This window comes from Rosa chinensis, chromosome 6, assembly GCF_002994745.2.
Source record: "Rosa chinensis cultivar Old Blush chromosome 6, RchiOBHm-V2, whole genome shotgun sequence".
Lineage (NCBI taxonomy): Eukaryota > Viridiplantae > Streptophyta > Magnoliopsida > Rosales > Rosaceae > Rosa > Rosa chinensis.
Window position 1 is genome coordinate 46,507,542 of NC_037093.1, and position 19,339 is coordinate 46,526,880.

The 19,339-nt window shown below is 37.2% G+C and overlaps 1 protein-coding gene and 1 long non-coding RNA gene across 2 annotated transcripts; one reads left to right on the top strand and one right to left on the bottom strand.

The window, feature by feature from the left end:
• Window positions 1-7,019: 7,019 nt before the first annotated feature.
• Window positions 7,020-9,360, top strand: LOC112173873. Its single transcript, XR_002925753.2, has 3 exons — window positions 7,020-7,498; window positions 7,915-7,996; window positions 9,195-9,360. It is a non-coding gene; the product is annotated as an uncharacterized LOC112173873 (long non-coding RNA).
• Window positions 9,361-12,857: 3,497 nt separating this feature from the next.
• Window positions 12,858-16,205, bottom strand: LOC112172902 (rust resistance kinase Lr10). The gene is made up of 3 exons (XM_024310405.2): window positions 15,555-16,205; window positions 14,615-14,641; window positions 12,858-14,077 (listed from the first exon to the last, which is right to left on the bottom strand). The coding sequence occupies exons 1-3, from the start codon at window positions 16,156-16,158 to the stop codon at window positions 12,948-12,950; spliced, it is 1,761 nt and encodes a 586-aa protein (XP_024166173.1). The 5' UTR covers window positions 16,159-16,205; the 3' UTR covers window positions 12,858-12,947.
• Window positions 16,206-19,339: the final 3,134 nt, after the last annotated feature.

Here is a 19,339-nt window from a genome sequence, read left to right on the forward strand (position 1 = left end):
GGGTTCGGTCTGTCGACGCATATGCCATGCCAGGAATCGGATAGACGATTTTTGGTGGCGTGACCCGGGGGTTTTGTTTCCATTCCTAATTTTCGTCTAACTTTATTTTTTCATGGAAAAACAAATTATAAAAGCAAAAAAGTTTCGACACAACTCAATCTTTATTGGTACAAAGTGAAAGTGAAAGTTCTTGAATGATGTCGATGAAAATTTGAGTCACTTCCAAGTAGTTGTCTAATGTTTTTCCAAGAGTTACGATATTCATATATGATGAAGTACTATAATTTGGTCTATAAATAAATTGACTTTCTAAGTTTTTAATTTAGTAAACTACATATACCCCCTTGATAGGATTTTAAAACACAAAAAACTCCACAACATTTGGTTTTGAACATTTAAAGACAAAAGTTTACACTTAAGGACAATATGTTCTCCACTTGCCACATGTCATATGTTAATTTACTTTTTTACCTTTAACTACATATTTTGACTTGTAATCCCTTTATAAGGATTAAATCTTACAAGTCACATGTCATGAGTTAATTTACTTTTTTACCCTTAACTACTAATTTTGACTTCTAATCCCTTTATATTACTCTTTTTTTTTCTGAAAATAATCCCTTTATGTTACTTTTTTTCCCCTGAGAATAATCCGTTTATGTTACTTTTTTTTACCCCTTAACTACTCATTTTGACTTCTAATCCCTTTATATTACTTTTTTTTCTTTTTCTGAGAATAATCCATTTATGTTACTTTTTTTTTTTTCTGAGAATAATCTGTTTATATTACTTTTTTTTTCTTCTGAGAATAATCCATTTATGTTACTTCTCAAAAGCAAAAAAAAAAAAAAATCTTCCTTTTACACGTTGCTAAGAGAAAGAATCTCAGACCTCACTCTCCTACTACTCTCATCTCATCGCCTAATCCTACTATTACACTCGTCCAATCCTGCTACTGCACTCGTAGCACTCATACTCGTCAAGTTCTGCTACTGCACTTGTATTCGTGTCCAGTTCTGCTACTGCACTCATCACTGAAAATCCTGCTACTGCACTCGTCCAATCCTGCTACTGCTCTCGCTGCACTCATACTCCGTCTAGTTCTGCTACTGCCCTCATACTCGTGTTCTGCTACTGCACTCGTCATCGCCTAATGTCTAGTTCTGCTACTGCCCTCGTACTCGTGTTCTGCTACTGCACTCCTCATTGCCTAATCCTACTACTGCACTCGCTGCACTCATACTCCGTCTAGTTCTGCTACTGCCCTCATACTCGTGTTCTGCTACTACACTCGTCATCGCCTAACGTCTAGTTCTGCTACCGCCCTCATACTCGTGTTCTGCTACTGTACTCGTACTCGTTCAATTCTGCTACTATACTCGTCTTCGTCTAGTTTTGCTAATGCACTCGTCCTCGTCCAATTCTTTTGCTACTACACTCGTGCTAGTCCAATTCTGCTACTGCACTCGTTCAATTCTGCTACTGTACTTGTCTTCGTCCAGTTCTACTGCTACTGCACTCTTGCACGTCCAATTCTTCTGCTATTGCACTCGTGCTTGTCCAATTCTGCTACTGCACTCGTGCTCGTCCAATTCTTTTGCTACTGCACTCGTGCTCGTCCAGTTCTGCTACTGCTTGAAGATTGAGACAATATTGAAGGTTAGCTCTGCTACTGCTTTTAGGGATGGAGAAAAAATGACAAATCCTTGTTGATAACAACCTAATTAAGTTCCAAAAGTTGATCTATGGAACACTAACTTAGTGAGATGGAAAGAAATTCCATCACCAACACCAACTTAGTAACAATGGAAGCAAAATATAGTAAATGAGCATAAAACTCATTGACCATGAACTGAACCTATGATGCTGCAGCAGGCCCTTCCTTCAATGGTACCCATCATCTCTAAGCTTGATGAGAGAGCAATTGCTTGTAAATTAGATATCCCTATGCCCATTCTTTGCACAAACTTCAATTAAAAATCACATATGTGGATATATATAACACCTACGTACCAAGGAGGTCAGCAGCTTTATTGTCAATAAAATTAATCAACATGGTTCGTTTACTACCATGCACGTTGAGATATAAGAGCCACTAGCCTGCACTCTGCACGACGGACCCAAATAGGTCCCAGCTAAAAAAAAAAAAAAAAAACAGTAGCTAATAAGAGAATCTGCAGCAGAAAACCCAAAAAGTTAAGCTGGTCATTGATGTGAAAAACTGATGGCCTCCAAGTACAAAAGAGAAAGAACTGTAAGTGGTGGAGTAGCATACCAACAATCGATCTAGCTCAGAGAAAATCAAGCAAATACACCATCAAATCCTTCAAATCAATTTTCAAGAACACACTACATCCTGTTGCACCAGTTATGTTGAACCGCACCATGTTCATGCCGCCGATGGCGAGGGCCTCGACCACGGTGGTGTTGACCGAAAACCAGCGATTGGGAATGGAGAAGGGCTTAAGGAGCAAGGAGGAAGAATGGGGTTTGGGGTGAAGAGTGAATAGACTGAGAGATTGTGACCAGACATGGTTGGATCAGAGAGAGAGAAAAGCTTGGGTCTCAGTCAATGAACAGAGGGAGCTGAGAAAAAAGTCATAACCTTTTGACAATGGCATCACAGTAATTTTAACAAAAAATTGTATTAATTCGTAAATACACATGAAATTTCAGATGTTAGGTCTACTTCATTTTCCTTGGGCCTGGGCTTTGTGTCCTTATTTGTATAAATCTAATACATGATGGGTTTTTTGTTTTTTTTTTAATTTGGTCTGTTACCTGTATGTAATTTTCTATTTTTAATTCTCCTTAATTTATAATTAATCTTTTTTTTTTTTTTGAGAAATCTAGATAGTTACATCATAAATAAGTACACAGAAGAGTCATTGTAACTCCTCCTCAACCCAAACTTGAAATGCAAGAAACAAAAGCGCATTTTTAGCTAAAGTATGCGCGGTCTGATTACATCTCCTAAGACTATATGTACATATAACTGAAGAGAAGAAGTGGAACAGATATCGCACTTCCTCAACCAAAGCACCTTCAACCAACCAATCAATATCTGTTGCATTCAAATCATTAAACACTCACAAAGCATCCATTTTTAGAATGATTTGTGTCGATTGAAAACCTGTTTGGAAAATAGTCTGAACATTCAAGATTGCTACGTATAGTTATGTAGCTTTTATAGGAAAAACCACCCTTCATCCCTTTTGAAACCGCAATCATTAAATCACCATTTTCATTGCAGAGGACTACTCCTAATCCTCGTAAACCAAGTACATCATTTACAGCATCATCCACATTCAATTTTAGAAAAAGAAACGAAGGTCATGTCCATCTAACCTGAGTAGTAGGTCTATTAGCAGCAAGATTGTAGATGTTGCTCTAGAAATTGTTGCTGCAAATGTAGAGTTTGAGCATAAAGAAAGTGAGGACTGACTAGTTTGTGGTTGAAAATTGCAACATTTTGAGCCTACCAAATCCTTCTACATATTAGAATCACCAAACCCAATTCATTTAAATTAAGAACTGATGTTGCAAATCTAAACAAGTCTGTGAAGGTCCCAAAGTGTCCACTGCCCGCTGCACTCTTTAAAGGAGTAAGCTTCCAAACCTCATTAAGCTTTGGCTAAGACCAAAGGGCATGTAGAATAGTCTCCTCCTTTTCCTAGCACCTAGAAAAAACTGAAGAAACAAGAAGATGCCCACGGTGTAGCAAAATGGCTATTGGCAAGATTTCATGAATCACTCTCAAAAGAAAAGCTTTTGCTCCTTCAGGAATTTTTAATTTCCACATAACCTGCCAAACCAAATCTACATGATTAGAAGAGCTTCCCTCTTGTCCTTCACCTCGAACCCTCAAAGTCTAAGCAAGCTGGTAACCACACTTCACAATATAAGCTCCTTTTTTTGTATAGTGCCAGATTAGTTTATCTGAACAAGAAGTAATAGGCAATGGAATGGAACATATAGCTGCCACCTTCGACTCCCCAAAAGATCCTGAAATTAGTCCAAAGTGCCAAGAACCATTTGAAATTAAATAAGAGACATGGCGATTAAAGAGCAGATTTGGAGGAGACATGATTTTGAAAGAGTATGGCATTGACACCTGTGATGACAGGACCCGACCCAGGAATCACCCCAATTACCTGGATACGAGCCTGCGGGGCCCACATTAAGCGAAATCCTACCGAAAATTCGGCAGAACCTCCCCTAAATATGGGCTACCCAAAAATTTCACAAACCTGGATATGATTACAACATTAACTTCTACTCAACCTACAATATCATATTTACAATCCAAGCACATATATTACATCCGGAAAGTTCAAAGCCCAATACAACCTCCGTAAGCAACCACAATCCGAACAACAACATCCATCAAAATCAAAAGAAAAGGCTTATCAGAGCAACACTAAAACTAAGCCGATATCATACAAGGTAGGTTAAGTAATAACCTACGGACAAAAACGGAAGCGCTGATTCCCAAAGTCCTTGAGCCTGGACGCAATCTCGGCTAATCTGAAATCTGGGCATTTGAAAACGAAGGGCCCAGGGGAAAACATATAAAATCCATTAGAGTGAGTGGACAAAACCGAAACTAGAATCAAAACAATTTATGGTATGCTTCCCCATTTCTCTTTTTAACAAAACCATCATGCAGCGAGTCTTTTTTTTTTCCAAGAAACTCATTTGATTACGAGGAAGGACTGCTTCCTAGGCATCTCATGCCATCGGGGAGGGACTGCCACCCGATGACGCATCGGAAGGGACTGCCAACCGGAGTAGGAGGCGGTGATTAGTTGGGACTGCCAACTAGCCACAGGTAGTAGAAGGGACTGCCGACTAACTACCTCAAGTCATCTGGAAGGGACTGCCGACCAGATGATGCATCGGATGGGACTGCCAACCGAGCTGTAGTCTGGAAGGGACTGCCGACCAGACTATTACCTAGAAGGGTCTGCCAACTAGGTAAGATACGCATGCGCCAAACTGGCCTCCTTGTCAACTGTTTCCTTTTTAAATCCTTTACTTTCCATAGAGTCACATTTCCTCAAATAACAATCCATTTCAAAATTTAATACCATGCTGCATGCATTATTTAAATAAAATAAAGGTCCACTCACAAGTGAATCCCGCAGCTAACCCTGCTGCCTGTCTGTGTCCTCCTCGCTCGAGGGCTCAGTACGTCCTGTCACAATAAAATAGGATATAATTAACCATATAATGAGATACTCTCAAAAACAACTCATTCCCCTCGGAATAAGCATCCGTTATTCACAAATGGTTATAAAACGCCCATCCATTAATTTGAGATTAAATTCTATCATTTCTTTACAATCTCAATGCCCTCTAACTCAAACTACTCAACCGATTTTTAATTCGATTCTCAATCGATCAAGGACTTCACTTAATTTAAATCTTCACAAGAACCTTTCGATAACTAAACAAATTTTTAATTCACTTCCTTCATCAAAAATTACCACCAAATTATAATATAAATCCTTTCCAAAAATTTCCAAATTCATTCTTAACCTTCCTTATTTCCACTCACATTCCCATCTCTAAATTTCAACTCCTCTCTAAATTCTCTTTTCCAAAACACAATCTCCACTCCAAACTCCTCCACAAAATAGAACAATTCCACATTCTTTCTTAATTTTTCTCTCCTTTGCAAAATCACAATTTCAACTCTAACAATCTCAAATTCTCTCTACTTCCTAACAAATAATTCATAATAGCCCTTTACCAAGAGTTTTCACCCAACACTACAAACATGACAAATCCATCAACCATGTTCAACATCACAACCAAAGAAAACTCAATATCAAACAAACTTCAAGTTTAACACAAACTCAAAGATTAAATTCAATTCCAATCAACCTATTTATTCCAAAATCAACTTCATAACCCACACAACTATCTCTAAACCTGCAGCAGCCACCAAAAACAAGCAAAAATATCCAGAAAAATCAAACAAGAACCCAAGAATTCGAGAGTTACTGTTCACAGTACTGTTCACAGTCTCAAACACCTTCAAATCTTCCTCCACAGCCCAAAACAAGCTGCAACAAGGTTAGGAACTCATTCAGCAACTCACCAACAACCAAAACCCAAAGAAATTTGACCGGAAATCGCCGGAAAACTGAGATCAAAGCAAAAATCCATTTTTTTCCATTTCTGCAATTTTCCTCATATCTCCAAAACCAAAGCTACCCAAGGTGAAATACTTACATTAGATGCAAGAGGAGGAAGAGAAGATCCTCTAATGGCCGGTGGTGCGGCCGGTGGCGGTGGTTTCACCGGAAAAAGTGGCTCCGGTTTGCAGAAAGAGAAAGAAAAGAAAGAAGAGAAAAGAAAGAAGGAAGAAAGGAAGGGGGGGGGCTGGAATCGGGAAACCGATTTCTCTCTCTTCCATTTCTGTTTTTATTCCCTCTTTTCCACAATAATAAACTCATCTAAAAAAAAATAACCATGCTATGAATAGTACTTTCTATTTTTGATCATAACTTTTCCGTAAAAACTCCGATTTAAACAAACTTCGTGTCCACGAACTCGATTTTGCGTATTCTACGACAATCTCAAATAAATTTCCTAATTTACCGGACTAAAGAAAAAGTCACTCCTCGGTCAACCACGGTAAAAAGTAATTAATAGGTACGGGGCATTACATGTGATGCCCCGGAAATTCGTATTTATTTTCCAAGGATTTTCCGGAATTAATTTTATGGTTATTGGACGGTTTTGTGGCTTGTGGACGAAGCGGAAGTGTTTCGGACAAATTTTTATTCGAAAAGTATGGTTTTAGGGGGGTTGCAAAGGTTGACTTTTTATACGTTGGTTTTCTCTAAAAACTTCCTTCACAAAAGTTGTAGAGCGCGTCGATACGAGTCCGTGAACATGTGGAATATGGAAATCGGAGTTCGTATGAGGAAGTTGTGAGCGATTGAAATTTGGGGAAATTTCTATAAATAGGAGAAAATTCCGGATTTTTCATTAAATCCCAAATTTTTTCCTTTTTTATATTTTCCTCCCCAAACTCTCGGTTCTCTCTCCTCCGTGCAACCCTCAGACCCGACGGGTCTCGTCTGACCCGACCCGAGCGAAACGCTCTCCTCCGTCGTCCTTCAGCCCCGGACCCGGCTCCTCCCGAGGTCGTCTCACCAAGCTCAGCCGACCCCTAAGGTTGCCTTGCCCAACCGTTGCCCCTGTCATGAGATCGAAACCACCCAGCCACCGATCGGCTGACCCGGACGGATTTCCAACTTCCGGCTACCTGCCGGCGGATTTCTTCCAGTTTTTGGGATCTTCTCTTTCTCCTGATCATCCCTATATAAGCCTTGAAGGACGATTCAAAGTGCGGAGCGAAAGATCAAGGTTTGAAGCTTTCGACGGCTCTGGTTGAATCTGGAAATGTGATCAGACGACCGAGATTGATCTAACTTCCAAGCTTGATCTAGGACGATCTAGACCGAATCTCACTTAACTCCAGGTATGAAGGTGGCTCATCTCTTCATTTTGAACAAGTTTGTAATTGACGACTTTTGCATCGGAGGTGGTTGACTCGGCGTTGACCGCCGCCGTTGACCGCCTGCTGACCCGACGCTTGCGGCAGCGCGTGGTGGAGTGTCGGTCATCCAAAATGTGTTTTGTTTTAAGTTTATCCATCTACACATCGATACGGTCGTTTTGATATATTATAAGGTTAATTTGGAGAAAGTTGATGTATGCTAGGGTTTCGGTTTTACATGTTATATTCGGTTTGCAATCCGCGAGGATCCGACCGTTGGATCTTCATATAATTTTGATAGGATGATCCCAATGGTGAATTGTGAGGATCCGACCGCTGGATCTTTGTTTAAGTGTGTTTTATGATTCGTTTGCTAAGTTGCGATCATATGTGATTAGGTGATTGACGGAATTGTGTGAGCGGAGTATGGATGATTTTGTGCTTGTCTTGGTTTGTGCGAAGACACAGAAGGATATGGAGGTGAGTAAATCTCACGTGGTTCATTTACGAACGGATTTATTTATTACTCGGAATTACTTGTTTAATTGTTAAATCATTTTCGAAACAAATTAATTGTTTTAAAATATATGAACTTGATCGACAACGGTTCATGGGTAAGTGAAAACGATGTTTTAATATAAAATGATTTTCGAGAAGTATAATTTATAAAACTATAGTTGGTATTAGTGGCATCCCTGAGTGGATGACTACGTATATATATATTTACGTGAAATATATATCTTGGTGGAATTGAATGTGTAGTTTACTATTGTTGTGCAATGTGATGTTGAGGAAAATATATGATTTTGGAAATAAAAGATGATTTTGTGATATGAGTGAATTGTGATTTATTCAGAATATCGTTTTGAACTGTTGCTTATTGTGTTGAATGAGTAGTCGAGTTCGGTAAAGTTTTGAGTCACGTGGGATTTTAGATGTTTTCGGGTCTACGGATCCGGGTCACAAGTAGTGACAGAGGCAATCATTATCGTAGGTTTGAACCTCGACCGAGGTGACAGGTTACGATTCAGTTAGAGCTCTAGTCTGTCTGCCATTGTATATTCAGGGGAGTAACACGAGGGTTACATGAAGCCTTTGAATACATGTTTTTAATTGAGAGTGTCGTGTGGGTTCTTTCTTTTATTGTCCAAGAGGGACTTGATTTTCATATTATGGGTGAGTTGGGATAGTATGATTTTTTATCACTTTTGTGCTGTATGTTACCTTAAGGGGTAAGGATGTCGAGTTTTGAAAACGAGTCATGTTGTGAGATGATTTATTTGGAGTTGATGGGTGATCATCGACTCTGGTGTGAGTTGTTTGACTTCTTTATCTATTTCCGTGTCATTCTAATTGTTTGATTTTAAATGTAATCTCTTGAACTAAGTCATATGTAGGGATTACTGTCTTTTGAATTGCTTGTTTTAATGTAATCTCCTGAACTAAGTTATATGTATGGATTATTGCCTTTTGTATTATTTGTTTTACTTGTAATCTCCTGAACTAAACCATATGCAGGGATTACTATGAATTCTTTTGTTTGTTTTCATGTGATCTCCTAAACTAAATTTCTATGCAGGGATTATTATGAATTCTTTTGTTTGTTTTCATGTGATCTCCTTAACTAAGTTTCTATGCAGGAATTATTGATTTTGCTTAATTCTTATTGTGGGTACAGTTGTGGCTTGTGATCTATAGTGATTGGAAAATGAGTTGGGATGACATGATTTTGGCAACCGCGTTATGTTGAGGGAAATGAGTATGATTTCCTGGTTGTGCTGTTGAGGTAAAGGAATAGTGATCTAATAGATTGTGGGACGTAAAATGAATTGAGAGACAGAGCATGTGGGTTTTTAGTTGGGTTGAAATTGTTGAGCATGTTATTGATTAATTTGAACTTGACGTTTTGTTGTGATAATTGCATATTGTTTTTGTTAAGCTAAGATGGTGAAAGCATGTATTTTGTGGAATTAAATGTTGTTGCTTTAATTATCTCACGAGCTGAGAAATTATAAGCATGAGTAACGTGAGTCACTTTAATTGGGTTTACTCATATGGGCTGAAAAGCTTATCGGGTTTGTTTTGTTCATTCCCGGTGCATTATTCTATGGTGTAGGGGTTTTGGTGCAGGTTTGATTATCGAGTGATCATTATCAAAGCTGAGGTGTACGTTCGATGGCGTGGACGTGGAAGGGTGCTCTTAGTTTTAAGTCTTCCGCTGGGTAGTGAGTTGTGGTGGGTGTGTTTACTTATTGAATTGTCATTTAGTTTGATTTGTAAACTATCTGTAATGTAATATGTGACTCTAAAGAACGAGTTGGTATTGACATTGTAAGCTCAGTTTGTTTGTTGCTTAGTTTAAATGAAAATTTTTCTATATGTGTTGTGTTTGTTCTCGCGTTTCGGATTTGAATTTCTTTATTTAAAATTCGGGGCGTGACAACACCCATGCATCATAGTAGATCATAATAAATGTACTATCACCAACCCCTCTACCTCAAACCAGAAAGCAGCAATTGTCTCCCCCATAGTAGTGGTATCTAAATCAATGAACAAGATCTCCCAACCCTTGCCTCTATAAAAGAAGATTGAGGATAATATATGCACTTGTAAATCGGAGAAACCAGTAAATCCGGTGAAGAAAGCAATTCCAACACTTATTGGCAAGCAAAGCCTGATTAAATTCCACAAAGTCTCTAAAACCTTAGACCTCCAATCTTTTTATTTCAACAAAGAGAACTCCACTTCAACCAGTGCATACATTTTTTATCTCTCTTGCGGCCCCACCAAAATCGAGCTGACAAGCCCGATAGATCATGACATAAATACAATGGCAATCTGAAAACACTCATAGTGTATGAGGGTATTGCTCGAACAAGTGATTTCAAAAGAATCATCTTTTATGCCTGTGACAACTTTTTCTCTTCCCAACCATTCAACTTGTGTCGTATTTTGTCTCTAGCAGATTTGAAAAGAGATCTTTTGCCTCTGCTTGTCATAGTAGGAAGTCCCAAATATTGTTCATGACAGTCAACAATCGGTATTTCCAAGAAAGAAATGATGAAATCCTGATAGATCAAATCAACATTTAGACTAAAAGAAATAGCAAACTTCTGGTAGTTGATATGTTGTCCTGAAACTTCCTCATATATATGAAATGAGTCCAACAGAACTTGCGGTGTAGTTTGATCAGCAGCCAGAAAAAGCAAACTATCATCTGTATATAGGAGATGAGAAATAGGAGGAGCAGTAGGTGAAATTTTAATACCATATAACATACCTGAAATTTTTGCTTACTGCAGTAAGCTTGAAAAACCCTCTTCAACGAGCAAGAAGAGATAGGGAGACAGTGGATAACCTTATCTTATTCCCCTACTTGGAGTGATATGGCCAAGAGGGTTCTCATTCCACAACATCGAGAAGGAGACTGTTGAGACACAATCCATAATCTTCCTGACCCATTCCACATGAAACCCCAACTTCAGCATCATTGCCTCCAAGAAACACCACTCCACAAATCATAAGCCTTTGCTATATCCAACTTAATTGTCATTGCACCACAATCTTCTGTCTTTAATCTTTTCACAACAGGAGTAACTTCAAATCTAATATATTCTTGTAAGGAACAAAAGCTCCCTGAGTTGAAGAGATGATTGATGGCAGAACCTTCTTTAGGCGGTTTGCAAGAGTCTTGGCCACTAACTTGAAGATCACATTACAAAGACTGATTGCACGGAAATGAGAAACCATAGAAGGAGACAGTACTTTTGGAATAGGAGCCAATAGAGTGTGATTAATAGGCCTTATGGAGTTTAAACTATTCAAAACCCGTAAACAGAGAGCAACAATTTCATCTCCAACAATAGTCCAAAACCGTTGATAAAAGTTATAAAGCAATACTGACATCCCATCTACACCAGGGGATTTTGAGGGCCATCCAAAATGAAGTGTATTCCAACGCAGTACAATCAAGAGGCTGCAATAAACTCCTGTTTTGAGTAGGTGTAACCACGGGTTGGATGTTGGCCAAGACTCTCTCCATTCCAATTCCACCCGATTTGGTAAATAGGTCAGAAAAATAAGCACAGAACAACTTCCCAATAATGTCTAAATTTGTTTGCCAAACTCTTTGAGAATCAAATAAACCATACACAGTATTATTTCGTTGTCTGCCTGAAGCTCTTTCATGGAAGTATTTAGTATTTCTGTCTCCAAGTCTTGATCTTTGTCTCCAGCGTTCATGCCTCCAAGGTAGAAGGCATACTGGAAGAGTGAGAACCGGTCAAGGGACTATAGTTCTCTTCTTGCGGCCGATTTTGGTATTTTCCGGCCTGTTCTGGGGGTGGCGTTGTCTGTTTTGGACTCCTGGGATTGAGGACTTCAATATATGCTACGGTGGTTGCTAGGATTTGAAGGCTAAGATTTTAGGGTTTCAAGATTAGGGCTTCGTGCTGATAACGTATTTAAGGAAAACTGAAATTGGGAGAGAATTGGGTCGTGCTTTCATTGATAATAGGGCCCTCTTTATACAGAGAATTACAAGACATAAAATCAGAGTTGTATAAGGAAAGATAATCGTATAATTAATCAGATATCTATGAATATCTCTGAGAATATCTCTAATTCTAAACCCTATTACAACTAGGTCAAGTAACCTAGAGTTTGGGCCAGACACATATTCTGGATTTACTTGAACAAAAATCAAATTTTTTTTTTTTGGATGACAGTGTAACTCCCAACCCTACTCCTGATGTCAGTGAGATTTGAACCGATAATCTTCACAGTATTAATTAGACTAACTAACAAATAGGCTACGGTTCACTAGCTTTGGCTAACTTGTTAATACTACACAAATAATGAACAGGGCAACGCAACATTCTATTGACCTTGAAACCTGATTCATATATTGGGCCTCAAAAATACTCGTATTTGGGCCTTAAAAAATTGTTACCTCAAAGATAGTTGTACTTTTCAATAAGATATTTGGGATTATTAGGTCATGGAGCAAGCTAGTGATCTTTAGGTTGTTGTTGATCACAAGAGCTAAAATACTTCTGACTTCAATATGTCAAGTGTGATCAAAACTGAAAGATAACCATTTACCAGATACCGGCCAAAAAACACATATTAGAAGGGCCTTCAGATCAATTTTATAGCACTTGTGTTGTTCGCAATATAATTATGAAAATAATTATTTTAAAATTTGATATGTTTTATTTTTCATTATTGCATCTAGATCTAAGAGTGATTTAGCATAACTTTTTTGCTCATTTACTGAGGAGGTGAACATTATTGTCTTTTAAATAAGGACTACTTTAGACTTCAAATTCCCTCGAGTAAGTTATCTGCTCTGGACAGAAAAAACCAAAAATAATTTAATTACTAGGTTGATGATAACAGTTACAAAGTTTAATACATACAAACTCGAGGTTCAAGCGTCTAACTCCAATTCAACAATTGCATCTAACTCGAGGTTCAAGCGTCTTAAGGCTGGCAGACTTGCATTTGTTCTCGTAGAATTTGTAGAGCCAAAAGGATTAGGCGGCATGGTTAAGTTCTCTCTTCCTTCTAACATTTGAACTACTACTTTCATGGATGGACGATCCACCGGGTGCCATTGAATGCACCAAAGCCCTACAATTGCTAGTTGCTTTGCAATTCCAGCACCTGATCCTTCTTCCCCAATACGTACTCGTAGGTCTTCTCCTTCTTCTAGAAGATTATAGATCCACTCTGGGTAATAAACATCACTAGCGTTGTCGTCCATGGTTGGACCAATATTCTTCCTCCCTCCTACGATCTCCAACAACAACATTCCGAAACCATAGACATCTGACTTGTAAGACACATTTCCAAAATTCCTCGAAAATACTTCAGGTGCAATGTAGCCCATTGTGCCCCTAGCTGTAGTCATTGACACAATACTTTGATCCTTAGAACATAACTTGGCCAGACCAAAATCAGAAATTTTGGGAGTGAAGTTCTGGTCTAACAAAACATTACGAGGTTTGATATCAAAATGGAGGATTCTTTGATCGCATCCTTCATGGAGATATTCAATTCCTTTGGCTATTCCCAGAGAAATATTTTGCAGCTTATCCCAACCAAGAAAATTGTTCTTGTTATCTGCTGATGAAATGAAATCTTGTAGGGAACCATTGGGGAAGTACTCATAAACAAGAGCTCTTTTAAACCCATCGGCGCAAAAGCCAACCAAGCGAACCACGTTAACATGGTGGATACGACCCATTGCTCCAACTTCATTGATGAATTCTTCTCCATTTCCTTTAGAATTGTTGAGGACTTTGACAGCCACAAAAAATTCAGTGGAAAGATTTCCTTTAAAGACAGTTCCATAGGCTCCTTCACCCAACATGTCCCTGAATTCATTTGTAATTCTCTTAATATCTGCATAAGAATATCTACTTGGTTTCAAAGTTTTGTAATCCTCTAGAAACTTTTCAACTTTCAATTGATGTTCCTTTTCATTTCTATCCCATGTATAGAAACGATAGGCTTTAAACGCCAGCAGTAGGATAAGAAATGAACCCAGAGTCGAACCTGCAAGGAATATTGCAAGCTAGTTAAAAAATATTTTATCTGCACCCGAGCTTCTATATCTATACTATTATTAAGAGAAGAGGTTTTGTTAGCCAAAACTGAAAATTTTGACAGATTTAACCCTGAAATATTAAAAAACTTTGACAACAAATTAAATCACAAGGGTAAATAGGATAATTATAAAATAGATTTTATTAAGAAAATTGAAAAGCTATACTATTATTAAGAGAAGAGGTTTTGTTAGCCAAAACTGAAAATTTTGACAGATTTAACCCTGAAAGATTAAAAAACTTTGACAACAAATTAAATCACAAGGGTAAATAGGATAATTATAAAATAGATTTTATTAAGAAAATTGAAAAGAAATTATCCCACAACCTCCCATTTTCTCTCCCACTATTTTCTCTCTGCAATAACTACCCACTAAATCTATTTTCTTTTGCAGATAACTTTTTTTTTTACAATTAAAATTTTTCTTACACATGCAAAGCATGTGATTGCAGACTAGTTTACGTGGAATAAACTAAATACAAGTACCTGATGCGACTAATTTCGGTGTTGCACCTGCAAAGGATAACGAGACTGTTATTTGTGAAATACTTGGGAGTCTTGGACTACTTTCATGCAAACTGATAAGTAAATAACATAGTAAAATACGGGACGAGTATTAAACGGGAACAATACGTATGTGCTTTACTCAGTTAATCTAATTAAATCATACAGTTAAAAATTTCAGTAAAAAAAAAAATTATACGGCAAATTAATACATTCATATAATACATGTATATTACGACAAGTCACCAAATATACAGATATAAATATACGGACATAAACTTTTGGTCTATTTATAACAAATTTATCAAAATTTTAGTTAATTGATAAAGTTTGATTCTGATAAGGTCATAGGAGTTTTGTTTATTACAAGACTGCCACGCGATTCTAAAGACCTCTACAGCCTATCAAACCAACACATCTCTCTCTTTCATTCATCATCGAGACATCGAAAGCTGTGTCAATGAAAAAGGCTAAAAAACTTCATCAACAAACAAAGAAACCTCTTTCCTTCTCCTTATCTCTCCACACCAGCTCTGCCAACTTCATCGGTCGTCGACTCCTCATCTACATCAGTCGTCATTGTCTTCTTCATCTATCTTTTTCTTACTAAAGTAATATGGATCTAAACATCAACGATGAGAAAACACGATAAAAAAATTGAAAGAAATCTGAGTTTATGATTAATTAGTGAAATTGCAAATGTGAACTTAAGATTACAAATCAAAAGGTGCAGAAGATTGATTAATGGGATAATATTCGCTACTTTTTTTCTAATTCAGTGGCCGTTTTTTTTTTTTCCTTCTTATTATACAGATTACCATATCATCCGTATATACAACGATTAAATAACTAAAACGTTCTTTATATTTTAATTTCACTCAGAGTGTGAATTGTAAATAAGAAAGATGTATGTTTGCCTTACTTGGTTTCCTGGGGTGAACGCATTCAATTTCACTTTGAATGCCATTGTTCTTCAATCTACACTTGTTTCCCATTGCTTTGCACTCTGAACAGTTTGGTTTATACCATCTAAGACGAGGCTCTGAGGAAGCTGTGTAGTCATTGCCGTGTAGAAGTGATAAATCATACATCTTTGTACACGACTCTAGGGCAGGGTAATCCCCAGGGGATGTGAAAGATTCAACGGCATAAGCTGCGTAGTTACCAAGGCAGGGGACTAGTCTTGCATTATCTACAACTCTTTGAACAGGACAACGGAATAGGGTAAGGTTAACAGTTTCGTCTGCGTAGAACGGAGAGCTTGGCAAGTCCATGTAGGAGTTGTCTAAAGAAGTTAGTAGAAGGCAGTCTGGGGTACTTAGTTGGATTTCCTGACGGATATAATCTATGTGTTTGACAAGGAATTTTCCTAGAACAATTCGGTGCTCATCATCTCCCCTGCGGAATGGGAGATGAATAGCCAGGCCATTATACCCACAGCTGAATTCTGTACACGCTACAGTTACTTTGAAGAAAGTCATTATTAATGAGAATAAGCAAAAGGAAGATATGAATATTTGCTGCATTTCGATGATCTGCTAGAGGTAAAATATGAAGCCCACGGAGCTAGCTATCTATCTTTTATACCGGATCGATATAGAGTGAAATGGTCTGAGTTAATTAATTAATGCAAGCAATGGCATGGACTGACTGCATTGGCCGTCCATGTAGCGTCCGATCAGCCCACCGAGTATGACTGGTCACCGTCCGCCCACCGATTATGACTGGTCAAGCTCGAGAACCACAAGCTGAAAGTTTATGGAAATTCTACCCTTTTTTTTTTTTCCGATGACATTATGGAAATTCTACCTGCCGGCCTGCAGTTTAACTAATTATGTATTTATATAGTTTTAGTTGGACTTCTAAATTTGCTATTTGGACCTCCCATACTCAGTACACCTCTAATTTACTTTTTAGAATACTTGAAAAGCTAAGTAAACCTCTTTATTTTTACCAAAACACCATTGAACATGAGATACAATAATCTGTTACGTACTCTACTTTTTATCTCTATCTTCAACCACGAAAAGAAAAATGAATCAAAATCACATGATATTACTCTCTCATGAGTAGGTCTCTCCTCCACCAAAATTAATCAGAGGGTTCGTTATCGATCTTGATATGTTGTTCGAATCCCTTTGAATTTGCTAAAAGAATGATTTGGGTTGAAAGATCGAGTAATAACTTATCATAATATTCAATTAATTTCGTTTAAGAAAATTCCAAATCAGATTATTTTGAATAATGATAGGTCATGCATAGAAATTATTATTTTTACTCAATTGTTTTAGGTAAATTATAAAACTATATAGGCAGTATAAGAAAATTTTAGAAAAAAAAAATTTTAATTGAATGTTATTGTTATATTTGGTTGGAGGAGGTAAGAAGAGTATTTATTTATTTATTTATTTTTTCATTTCTCTCTCTTTGTCCTTATTTGGCTTCTCATATTATCTGACAAAGTCTATTAATAATTGAAAAAATTTAGAGGTCTAAATATCAAATTTGGAGATCCAACTATAACCACCCATTATGTATTAATATATATGAAGCATCTATGATTACGTAGTCCCATGAAGTTTCACAGTAAATTAATGGTAGGTTCTCGCGCTTGACCGGCGGTCATCCATATCGAGGTCGTAAATATATAATTATGTGCAGTTGGATCCTCCTCGATCTATCTCTATTCATTTCTCTCTAGATATCAATGGAAATTATTCTATGCACCGACGGTGTAAGTGACCTAGCCCTTATAAAATAATCTCAACCCTTGATATTTATTATCAACTTTATTTTTAATAAACAAAAAGTGTATTTAATGCAATCTAACCATTCATTTATGTTGGTGCAAGTGCACGGCGGTGCTCTGAATAATCTCTCAGATATCAATCAGCTTGACTTCTCATACAATCCAATGGCAGTAGGTGGATCGATTAGGTAATTATGTATTTATATATATGAAGCATCTATGATTACGTAGTCCCATGAAGCTTCAGCTGTAAATTAATGGTAGGTTCTCGCGCTTGACCGGCGGTCATCCATATCGAGGACGTAAATATATAATTATGTGCAGTTGGATCCTCCTCGATCTCTCTCTCTATTCTTTTCTCTCTAGATATCAATCAGCTTGACTTCTCATACAATCCAGTGGCAATAGGTGGATCGATTAGGTAATTATGTATTTATATATATGAAGCATTTATGATTACGTAGTCCCATGAAGCTTCAGTTGTAAATTAATGGTAGGTTCTCGCGCTTGACCGGCGGTCATCCATATCGAGGTCCTAAATATATAATTAGGTGCAGTTGGATCCTCCTCGATCTCTCTCTCTATTCATTTCTCTCTAGATATCAATTAGCTTGACTTCTCATACATTCAATGGCAATAGGTGGATCGACTAGGTGTTTCACCTTGTGGTTGTGGGTGTTGGTGGTGTCGGCCTTTGATCTTGTTGACGCGAAGCCGGGGAAGCGTGGGTGTGTTTCTTCTTCCTGTGGCCATATCCACAACATAAGCTACCCTTTTCGACTGAAAGATGATCCACAGTGTTAGAAATCCTAAATCATAGTCATGAATAAATCACCGCAGTGAAAACACAAACGTGAACAAATCACTACAGCAAATTTTAATCGCAAACAAAATATCGCAATGAATTCCCCACAGTGAATATTGTAAATTATCTTAAATTGAATACATGAAATTAAACTATCTGTGTAATACATTCTAGGAAAGTAAATAACAATCTTACTGAACCACTCGAGTTGTCCATTTGGTTCTTCTCCTGATTCCACCTTTATTTTACTCTTTTAGTTGATGAGACTATTTCAGAATGAGAAAACAACATGTGTATCAGCAGGGACCAAATGTGACATATATACAGTTATCCATTCACATCAGTTTCTTCCATCAAGAAACTGTCATCATATTTTAGCTGTATTTTCAAACTAAACATCAGATAATACCTCATAATTGCATTTATTTGAATTTCATAATTCTAACAGATTATAAGTAGGACCAAATATGATTTAATATAGTCTCTATACTTATTTCAATGCTTGAACTCAAAAACCAGTCAGACATATATCTACATTCAGCTTTATACAATGTCTTGTTCATTAGGATATCTAACAATCTCCCACTGAACTTGGTATTGTTTAGAATCTAGGTATCTATATAACACAGTTTACTGAAGTGTGCACCTTGAGTTCAATTCACATTAACAATATGTTTCAAAATTCTGTCAACTATATTTAACAACAATGAACCTAAGGATGTCTTGGTGAATTAGCAAATCACCAGCATTCCAAGATCACATTGCAATAAATAAAACCACATGAATTCCCTCAAAACACAGTAGTAATATACGCCTAAACTTAAGTAATCATCTTCATATAGGCATATATACGGTCCTACCAAAATTTCAATATAATATTGAAGACTGAAATCTATTTCATACTCAATATCGTCTGTCTGCAAATTTGTTGTGTCATTAATAGCACTATAGTTTGTACAACTTGATTATGCAGCAAACAATAAATAAAATATATGAACATGAATGAACTACACTGCTTTATTCATTCTGAAAGAATAAAATCACAGTACATTAAGTTTTAAGTACAAATGCTGTTAATTCACTTCACCATCTAGACTTTTCAAAACTCCCATAGTTTTGACATGTTCAACAAAGTTGGACACTGGCAAAGCTT

What these genes read in the sequence shown, in the direction of transcription:
- LOC112172902 (XM_024310405.2), bottom strand. Translation starts at nt 16,158, where the DNA reads ATGCAGCAAATATTCATATCTTCCTTTTGCTTATTCTCATTAATAATG. An exon ending in CGTTCACCCCAGGAAACCAA is followed by an intron (nt 14,642 to 15,554) that starts GTAAGGCAAACA and finishes TATCCTTTGCAG; the next exon opens with GTGCAACACCGAAATTAGTC. An exon ending in ACCGAAATTAGTCGCATCAG is followed by an intron (nt 14,078 to 14,614) that starts GTACTTGTATTT and finishes TATTCCTTGCAG; the next exon opens with GTTCGACTCTGGGTTCATTT.